General features: G+C 34.3%; 1 protein-coding gene and 1 non-coding gene across 5 annotated transcripts; one reads left to right on the forward strand and one right to left on the reverse strand.

Annotated features, from left to right (window-relative positions):
* The first annotated feature begins 330 nt into the window (after positions 1-330).
* LOC102610046 (uncharacterized) lies at positions 331-5,121 on the forward strand. Of its 4 annotated transcripts, XM_006471766.4 has the most exons (4): positions 331-550; positions 672-710; positions 1,188-1,261; positions 1,348-5,121. In XM_006471766.4, the coding sequence occupies exon 4, from the start codon at positions 1,425-1,427 to the stop codon at positions 4,836-4,838; it is 3,414 nt and encodes a 1,137-aa protein (XP_006471829.2). In that variant the 5' UTR covers positions 331-550; positions 672-710; positions 1,188-1,261; positions 1,348-1,424; the 3' UTR covers positions 4,839-5,121. The 4 variants fall into 4 exon arrangements, with proteins under 4 accessions (XP_006471829.2, XP_006471831.2, XP_006471832.2 ...); XM_006471768.4 differs by lacking the exon at positions 672-710; XM_006471769.4 differs by lacking the exon at positions 1,188-1,261 and having other exon boundaries at positions 331-710.
* A 5,612-nt stretch (positions 5,122-10,733) lies between these two features.
* TRNAP-AGG (transfer RNA proline (anticodon AGG)) lies at positions 10,734-10,805 on the reverse strand. Its single transcript has one exon. It is a non-coding gene; the product is annotated as a tRNA-Pro (tRNA).
* Between the last annotated feature and the right edge of the window lie 64 nt (positions 10,806-10,869).

Here is a 10,869-nt window from a genome sequence, read left to right on the forward strand (position 1 = left end):
AGTGTTTTAAAGTTTCGAGAGTAAACTTTTGATTTATTTTCACTGTACATTAATCATTGTATATTACTTCAACAAATTTATTTAGTAATTATTAACGTCAGTTTATATCTTATTAAAAAGAAATAGATATCTAAAAAGTTCTTATCAAACTTTTGGGCCTCCTAATATCAACACTGCTTAACTTACGACAAATCGAACATAATCGTAAAATCTAAATCGAGCCCATAATAAATTCGACGGCCCGACCCATTTGACACCTATTCTAGAGAATTCTATAAGACTTTATACAAAAGAATAACACAACCATAATGGTATTATAAAAAATGAATGGCATCCCATCATCAACAAACCAAAATCACACAGTCAAAACAATTGAAAATTAGAGCTAGCAAAATAGGGCAAATATTTGGGCAACCCTCGAAAATTTCAGAAGAAATCAGGGACCTCCACCTCGTCTTCCCTCTTTTTCCCCCAAAAAATTTCCCTCGTTTTCTTCCCTTCTCTTCCCACTCGCTCTCTCTCAGAACCCCCAAATTTTCAACACTCTGAAGTAAGTTTTCTCTCTCTAAATTCTTTTAATTTTCCCTCCGGTTCCTTCAATTTTCTCCAATTTCTCTGCACCTCTCTCTCTCTATCTCTCAGAGTCCGAAATTCTTTTAAAATTTTTCTAGGGTTTTACTTTTGACCATTCACCCACTGCATTTGAACTTGTAAGTACCTTACACTGTTTTCAATTTTCTGAATGCTAAGGTTTTGTTTTGTGCTATTATAATTGTTTCGTTTAGTGTTCTATTAGATTTGGGATTGTGTTATATTTTTTAATAATGTTTTTCTTTTACTGCTCTAGTAATTTTCACTTACTGAAGTGCTTTTGATTTAGGGGTTTGAATTTTGTGCTTGCTTGTTGCGCCGTTTTTATTTTTATGTTTATTATTTTCAACGTGAGAAGAGAGAAGAAAATGGAATTTCATTCCATTGCTTTTACGATTTTTGCGTGCCTGCATGTGGCTTTCTGAAATTGCAATTTGAGCTTTTATTCTAATAGATAATGTTCATTTTATCTGTTTTCTTTTTTCTTCGGAACCACCATCAATGTATGATCATTTCATGTTTGATATTGTTAATTTTGTGTGTCCTTGGCTTAGAATTTTGATTTATTTTATTTTGATTTTGGTGATTTTGTTCAGGGTCACTGGAGTTATCGGGGTTGGTCCGAATCCTTTCTATATTGAAGGAAAACACAGACACCTTTCTTGTGATTGTGAGTTAGTGTTTCTATAATGTTATGTTAAGGAAATTAAATTACGAAGCAATTTGATTAATTTTGTTTGCTGATTGTTGGTGTAGGATGAAGATCTTGGGTGATTGGTGGTAGGTGGGAAAGATTGTGGATTTAGGGCAAGAGAATTGGAGTTGCTCTAAACATGGAGTGCAATAAAGATGAGGCAATAAAGGCAAAACAGGTTGCAGAAAATAAGATAAGAACTGGAGATTTTGCAGGGGCACTAAGGTTTGCACACAAGGCTCAACGTCTCTACCCTGAACTTGACAATGTTTCCCAAATTTTAACAGTATGTGAAGTTCACTGCTCTGCACAAAACCAAACTTTGGGGTCAGAAAAGGATTGGTATGGAATTCTTCAGATTGAACGGTCAGCTGATGAGGCCACCATTAAGAAGCAGTACAGAAAGCTTGCACTTTTGCTTCATCCAGACAAGAATAAATTTGCTGGCGCTGAGGCTGCTTTCAAGCTAATTGGGGAAGCGCATAGGGTGCTTTCAGACTCGACTAGACGGTCTACCTATGACTTAAAGTGTAGAACAACAGTGAGAAGTTCTGCACCCAAGACACAGCCTCAGTCTGCGCAATGGAATTCCTTTGTTAAGAAACAAAATGGGCCAGCGAGCAGTTTTCCAAGAGGTCCTTTGCAGTCCGGGGCTGCAAACACTGTTCCAAAAACTCCTTCACAGTTTACAGGTTCGCATCCTATTGAGAATGCACAAACGACTGCATTTTGGACAAGCTGTTCTAATTGTGGCATGAGATACCAATACTATAGAACTTTTGTAAATAAGGTTCTGCGCTGTCAAAATTGCCAACAGTGCTTCACTGCCTTTGATTTGGGTACTCAGGGCATGCCACCAGGATTTCCTTGGCACCAGTTTCACAGTTACAATGGGGTTCCAAATCCAGCCATGCAGAATGGTTTTCCAAATCCAGGGCCCTCTAAGGTGGCCTCACAAAACAATTGTGGAAAACCTTCCGGCAGAAACTTTTTCAAGAGGTTCGATCCTGTCTCTAATGCTGGGAATGCTTCTCAGGCTGGTGGGAGTTCAAAGACCCAAGAAAAAGTAGGCGGTCGAGCGAATCTGAAGGAAGATGCTGGAATGCCCAAGCCTAATTTAGCAAATGGGATGGAAAGTGGCAGAACACCAAAGCCCAATGTGGTAGGAACATCAAGAAATTCAACCAGGAAGAGAAAGAGGAAGTCAGTAATTGAATCTGATGAAAGTTCTGAAGAAGTGGATGTGGAGGTTCAAGAAAAAGATAGTAATTTTTCAAGTCAGAATTTTGCACCTGATGCAGGCCAGCAGCTTAGAAGATCTTCAAGGCAAAGGCAAAATATTTTGTACAATGAAAATATTAATGATGGTGATTTTTTTAGCTCCCCAAAGAGGTCAAAAGGGAGCAAACCAGACCGATCCGGTGAAGAGGAGCTGCAAGAAGCAGGCGATCATGGTGGGGTATCCAAATATGGCACATCAAGTGAAAGGGAGTTGAAACAGAAAGCCAGTTCTATTGAAGAGAGCATGCCAAATAAGAAAAGCAACACCAGGGAACACAAAGCAGAAGGGAAGGAAGCAGACATATCAGCTTGTGATAATGGGAGCACACGGAATCCGGAGATCATTGAGTATCCTGATCCAGATTTCAATGATTTTGATAAAATTAGGGAAGAAAACTGTTTTGCTGTGAATCAAACTTGGGCTATTTATGATCCATGTGATGGCATGCCAAGATTCCATGCTCGGATCAAGAAAGTTTTCTCACCTCATTTTAGGTTACAGATTACTTGGCTGGAGCCTAATCCAGATGATGAAAGTGAGAAAGCCTGGTGTGATGTTGAACTGCCTATTGGTTGTGGTAAGTTCATCAATGGGAAGACTGAAGATACGGAAGATCGTCTAATGTTTTCTCATCAGAAAAGTTCGATTAGAAGTGTTGGTAGACGCTCTTTCCTGATATATCCGAAGGTGGGAGAAACTTGGGCCATCTTTAGTGATTGGGATATTAAGTGGGGTTCTGACCCAGAAAAGCATAGACCACCATACCAGTATGAATTTGTGGAGGTGTTGACAGATTTTGATGAGAATGTTGGTATTGGGGTTGCCTATTTGGGCAAAGTCAATGGTTTTGTCAGCCTGTTTAAGCAAACTGCACATCATGGGGTTATCTCATTTAGTATAGCACCAGCTCACATGTATAAATTTTCACATCAAATTCCCTCATATAAAATGACTGGCAAGGAGAGGGAAGGTGTTCCTGTTGGATCTTTTGAGTTTGATCCCGCTTCTCTGCCAACCAGTGTCAACAAGCTTGATGATCCTGATGATGTACAGATGGAAAAAGAAAACCTGGTGTCTAAATCAAGTGGCTTGTCTCCTGCATCTGCTAAAGGCAAAGAGAAACCTACAATGGATTCTAAGAAGACTAGCTTGCCAAAGAGGCCTGATAGTGATCCTGAGGGAGAGCACTTAATGCCCGGAAGATCTGCAACTGGGTCAAACAGAGGAATGCCGAATTGCAATCAAGTTGATGCCGGTCAATGCATTAATGACAAGGGCTGCAGCGAAGCTGATGAACGAATTAAAACCTGTAAGAAGCAGACCATTGTTTGTGCGATTGATGCATTAAGGCTCAGAAGATCTCCAAGGGATTTGGGCAAGAAAAAGGACCAATTAAATGTGTCTCAATGTGAAGTCCGGGAGGAAGTCTACAAGCATTCAGATGCTAAGAAGATCAAAAAGCAGAGCAGCATTCTTCACTTTATGGGAAGTGTTTCCTCAAGTCATTATAATGAGAAGATGCATTTGCATAAGAAAGGAGGAAGTTCCACCAGTGTCAAGGAAAGCTATAATGCCCCTTCATCTCCATCTACTGTTCACAAAATTGCTGATGCCGTGTGTTATGACTTTAAGGCAGAAAGATCTGAGGACAAGTTTGAATTTGGTCAGATATGGGCACTCTATAGTGATGTTGATGGAATGCCTAGGAACTATGCTCAAGTTAAGAGAATTGAGACATCTGATTTCAGATTGCATGTGGTGCCGCTTGAAGCCTGCTCACCATCGAATGCCTTGAATCAGCCTGTTTGTTGTGGGACGTTTATAGTTAATGGTAAAACCAAGGTTATCGAACGCTCAGCTTTTTCTCATCAGGTAAAAGCTGACGCCATTGGTGAAAATAGATTTGAAATATATCCAAGAAAGGGTCAGGTTTGGGCCGTATACAAGAAAGGCAACTCAGAGTTGTCAGTCTCTGACTGGCTGAAGCATGAACGTGACATTGTGGAAATCTTGGAAGATCGTGAGCAGAACATAAAAGTAGCTATTCTGTCGTCCGTTAATGGTTATAAGTCGGTGTACAGAATTCCAAGAAGCCAAAGGTCCAAAACTAGGTTCGTGGATATTCCACAGGCAGATTTGAGCAGATTTTCTCATCAGATTCCAGCTTTTCATTTCACCAGAGAGAAAAGTTATCAGCTTAGTGGCTGTTGGAATCTTGATCCCTTGGCAATTCCTGGTGCTACTTCTGGTGGTACTATTATTTTAGATTAAATAGGAGGAGTATGTTGTATACCCGTCCTTTTTCCCCCTCACCTTAATGTAAGCAGGGTCTTTTGCTAGAATGCCACATGTGAAAAGAATCAAATGAACTGGAGTAGAAATTTTTAACATCTTACTTTGTATGCATGGATGGCCTTGATTGTGATTATTCTTTTATTTGGGCCCAGTTTTAATGTAACCTGCCAGATGATGAAATTTCTCTGGAACTTTTGTAGACTCCTTTGCGGTTAATTTTCAGTATTCACCGTACTTATTTTGCACAATTTGTGATCTATTTTTGGTTTATCTTTATTTTTTCCCCTCATGAAAATTTAATCTATGGGTACGTTTTGGTTTACTTTGTTTTTTCACAGGGATAACTATTTGTAATTTGTCAATTCCACAGGTTTTTTTTTTTTTTTTTTTTACAGGGATAACTATTTTGCACATTTTGTGATTTATTTTCGTTTATCTTTATCTTTTCCCCTCATGAAAAATTAATCAATGAGTACGTTTTGGTTTACTTTGTTTTTTCACAGGGATAACTATTTGTAATTTGTCAATTCCACACCCAATAATTCTAGAACTGTTGTGGTGCTTATAAATCTTAAATGGAGAACTTGAGGAAGCTCCTTATCCGAAATTGACACCACGACGACGTTTGTCTATGTTGATTGTTCTGAGAAAGCTACTTGAAGATTGTGGCTAGACAGTTCTCGTAATTGGCCTTCTCATTGCTTCTGTTGTTCTCAATATTGCAGGTAATGAGTGCTTTAGGAGGACAGAAAGAGATGCTTGAATTGGTTCATTACTTTTTGGTCATCACTTGATGTTTGAATTTTTTGGTGTTGCTTCGCAGGTTGTTTTAGTTCCAGTTGCACTTGGCCCTGGACTCAATACTTACGCAAAAACAGTTGTGATTTTTCTTCGACCTGTGATGTCATTTGTTGCTACGGTACCTCATTGTGTATTGGTAGCTCTCTTGCAATCAATCGAAGTCAGATTCTATCCAAGAGGGTCTTTTAATTGGTTCATCTGATATTGACATTTCATGCAGTGGCACTTGCTGTAGGACAATGGGTCTCCAAAATTCCATCTTTGAGGTAATTTCCTTCTTACTCAAGAGTATGTTATCCTACGCATGTTGAGGGAGAACCTTTGCTTGATGGAACTGAGAAGACAATTCTCCTTGTCATTGCCCTTGTTCAGTGGACTTTGGTTAATTGCTAGCTGGTTTTAGGTTCTCAATATGTTACCAGAAATAACAGAGCTCATTTTGGGACCCTTTTTGTTAGTCCACACTTCAGTACACTCAGGTGATGCGTCTTCCAGGATAGGTGCTTATTAATCTTGCCAATGGGGGTATAACAAATCTGATGGTCTTCCATCCTCATATGCAGGAAACAAGTGCAAGCATAATTTGAAAAAAAAAAAAATTAGAATGTCTACCGTTACCTGAGGCACTTATTTCTGGAAATTTAGAATTTGAGGTCTCATTTGCTGCAATTTGCAGGCAATCTTTGTGTGTTATTTCTTATATTTTTCAATTCTGCTAGTGACAATCCCCTGGAAAGTCGTATAGAAATTTCTGTTCCTCTGCTTATTCATTCGATTTTTGTTTTAATCTCAAGGCTCTATTTTTCTCTACTTAGCTTTCAGTATCTCAAATGATCAACTTGTCAGCCATATTTGTTTAACTTTGTGAGTTATTATAGTTTTAAATTCCCACCCTCGATGACGATCTTATCTGTCTTATCTAAATGCTGTCGTGTATATGATTGCATTTCCTTTCAGATTGTTAGAATTTCATTGACCATGGTAGTTTAACCAGTCATTGGCATTTCCTAAGTTGTTGATATTCATAGAAGAACAAACGGCAGTATAGTTAGTGTGATCCACGTCAAACAGGGAAGATGAACTAAAATGTGTTTACTTTCTAGATTGTGGAATCATAACTATTGATAAGGTTTAGTACACAAAATAAGAGTGAGAATCATAATTGAAATCGTGTGAGGCCCATAAATTTAGGAATTATTTCCATAGCTTTGATTTCTAAGGGGGTTGGAAATCAAAGTCTGATTTCCAGAACTACCTTTTCTAGTCCATTAAATTTTCATAATCTCTAAATTACCTTCAGTCAAGTTTTGTTTTTTTAATTTGGTCCCTATAGAATATATGAATATGCCTAAAAGTTTTGTATTATTTACAAATAGGTCTATTATTTGATAACAATAATATCATAACTATTATTAATTTTATTATTATTATTATATTAATATTAGTGTTATTAAAATTTATTATTTTATTATTTTGATTACTATTAATTATTGTTATTATTATTATTGTTGTTGTTAAAATTCATTAATTTCATCATCATAATTGATATTATTGTCATCATTATTTTTATTTTTAGTTTTATTATTGTTTTTATTCTTATTATTGTTATTATTATAACATATACAAGTAATACTAGAGACAACAATTAAGAAATAACATTTTAGTAACTTGTAATAGTATATTTTGACTCTAAGATAAAGTAAACACAATAATGGGAATCAGATTTCTACAGCTCAATGAAACAATTTATGCTTAATCCAATTCCTTATTCCGATTTCAACATATTCTGATTCCATTTCATTTCAATTCTCGTTTTGTAAACCACCACTATTGTCTTTAGATTTCTTTATTATTTTGTCCATCAACTCTTCTGATGAAATTCACATATATATTTTTTGGGAAATGGTCCATTCACTCCCGCCCTACTTACTGGTAGAAGCTCACGTTCTCATAGAGAAGAAGGGTTTTAATTCCATGAATGATTCAAATGGGAGCTTCTGTAGTAGATCAGCTTGATTTTTAGAACTTTTATGATCCATGCACTAAATGGTTTAAATTAGAGCTTATAGGCAAAATAATTGACTTGACTTTTTTTACTGGCAAGAAGAAGTCAGCATGACATTCTCATTGTGCACTGGAATACAAAGTTCCACTTTTACGGGTCTTCTTGCTTGCCACTCAGTTGCTCTGAAGCAGTCAAGCAGTTTTACCACCATGCTCGCTGGTTGCATTGGTTGTCATGGGTCTTTGCGTTGCTTCTTCTTCCCGGGGCAGCGGTTCTCGAGTTCGTGACTTAACAAACTTAGGGTGCATTTGGGATTGAGGTTGGGTAGCTGTAACTTTTAAGTTACAACACTAAAGTGTTTGGTAAACACTAGCTGATGTAACTTGAAAGTTATGTTAATATGATTCTTCACTTGTATAATAGAAAATTTATTATATTTTTAATAATTTTGTTAAAATTTATATTTACTACATATTATTAATTTTTATTTTATAATTATAATTTTTTTTTTCACACCAGCTGTAACTTAAAAGTTATACCACGTCAATTCCAATCAGGACCTTACTCAACTGGCACAGTAGCTCTGCCGTGAACGCTTTAACGAAGCAAACATCCATGCAGTTTCAGGCCTTGGATTGAACGGTTGTGTTACTTGTGTAAAGTTGGGCTGTGCTCTGTTTAGAAAGTATGTACGAACAACTTGTTAGTTTCTGTAACACACTTTGTGATTCCTGTAACTTGAAGGCAATTGCTATATACAGAATCCTGATTATTTATTATTATTATTATTATGTAAACCTTCCGGTAATATATTTTAGAGTAGTTTAACATAGGAGATTAGACGTTTTGCGTAATTACACCCCCACCAATTACAAAAATATCATTATTTTGCTTAAATGCAAATAGATTTGAGCATATACAAAGTAGTTGGTCATATCATTTGGAAGTTGGAACCAATCATCTTAGTTTTAAAGGCCGGCTAAGTTGCATTTCCTGTAAGTTACAGCAGGCTGATGTCAACCGTTAGCAAACAGAAATTCAACGGTCGATATGACTCCATGTGTATTAATTTCGTGGGCTGCTGCATTAACAAGCAAACATTTTGAAGGGTAAATTTCATTACACGCTTTATTAAATTAACGTACTTCAATTTATCCTTTAAAGCATGAAAATTTTAATTTACTCTTTAAATATAATTATTTTTAACAGTTGACTGATGTTAACTTAGAAAAATGTAAGAATGTTTGTAATTTTAACCAACAGTCGGTTTTGCAAGGTTAACAAAGTTAATGTTTGTAAAAATAAAAAAAAATCAATTTTACACTTATATTGAATTTAAATATTTTAGAAATATAAATCATTAATCAATTAGTTGACTTTTACAGTCCAAAATACCATTTTACCCTTCAGAGTATTTAAAAGGAAAATTAACCCATAAAGCTTATTTACATTCTATTACTAAAATATTCAACAGATTAACAATTAAAAATTATATAAAATTTAGAGAAATTTAAAAATCGAAGCCTTAGCCTGTAATCCCAATTTTTTATCCCTTTCTTTTCTATTAATATCATTTGTTATAAAATTTAATCTTACTTATTTTTTAAAAAATACTTTTAAACCATTTTAATATATTTTCTTCCCAAACAAGAAGCTAAGGGGTGAAATAGTAAAATAATTAATAATTTATAAATATTTAAATGTATCATATATTTATCAGTTTCTTTTATCATTTTTTATTCATTAATCCTAGGAATCTTAAACAATAACTCATTTTCAATTTACCATTAAAATTTTTAAAATGGACAGTTATAATCTTTTAAAATAAATTTTGAAAAGAGTTATGGGACAAAAAACTAATTTTATTCCTGGTTTGAGCTTTGAAAATCTAATAAATTACCAACCATACCATCCATTATAATTTATCCATAATTAAAATTTAAAATTATAGTTGATTTGTTTTTAGTTTTCTAAAATTGTAGTTGATTTGTTTTTAGTTTTCTAAAATTGTTTTTTTAATTCTTCGTCTTATTTTTCTTTTTTCTCTTGTTTGTCTTCTTTTTTCATGTTCTTCTTATTTCTTCGTCTTCTACTCCTTTTTTTTTTCAGCTTTGTTTCTTTATCTTTCCCCTATTCTTCTGCTTCTTTCTTCTTCTTGGCATCAAATCAAATAATTCTTCGCATCAATGAATGTTATCATAATCAAAATTAAAGCCTATAACACAATAAAAAATTCAAATCTCAAAAATTATTAAAAAGGGTTTTTTTTTCTCTCTCTTCTTCATTTTTCTTCATCTTCTTTATTCCCTTCATCTTCATCTTCTTAATTTAATGGTGCGTTTACTTCATGGAATGAGAATGGAGTACAATGAAAATTGACTGGGAATGAGAAATGAGAATGAAATTCTAATGTTTACTTGACAAAAATAAATGGGAATGAGAATGTGCTAAAATGCCATTGATGTGTTTACTTGATAAAATAAATGGGAATGAGAAATGAAAATGAAAATTAATTTACCAAAATACCCATAGTATCAAATAATGTAATTTTCATTAACTAGATTAATGTATAAATATTATTATAAAAATAATATTATTATAATAAATGTTAATAATGATAATATTAATAAAAATAATAATAACTAAAATAATAAAATTAATAAAATTTAATAATAATAATAATGACATTGAAAATAATAAAATTAATTGTGAGTTGAATTAGGGGAATTCAGAAAATATGAAAAAATTAGAGGGATACAAAAATAAAAATAGATTTCATTATCATTCCTAATCTCAATGGAAATGAGATTTTCTTTTCTTATTCTCAAATTATGTGAGGCCCACACATTTTTTTTTACCGAATAAACATAAGTTTCATTCACACTCTTTTATTTCTATTCTCTAAACTTTCAAATAAACACACCATAAATTCTTTAAAAGTTAACTTATATGTTTGAGTTCTTATTAAATGTTGAGCGAGTATACTGTTTAGAAGGGAATAATAAGGAGATACAGTGAAATTTAACCGCATTTTAAATTGCAAAATAAATTTAGAACAAAACTGGGGGGCATTCCGAGAATTGAACTCGGGACCTCTCGCACCCTAAGCGAGAATCATACCACTAGACCAAATGCCCATCTTATTAATATGCATTTTCATAGAATAGTTTTATTTGTAGAATATAGAAAGAAGTTGGGACG

Source organism: Citrus sinensis, chromosome 5 (genome assembly GCF_022201045.2).
Source record: "Citrus sinensis cultivar Valencia sweet orange chromosome 5, DVS_A1.0, whole genome shotgun sequence".
NCBI classification, from domain to species: Eukaryota; Viridiplantae; Streptophyta; class Magnoliopsida; order Sapindales; family Rutaceae; genus Citrus; species Citrus sinensis.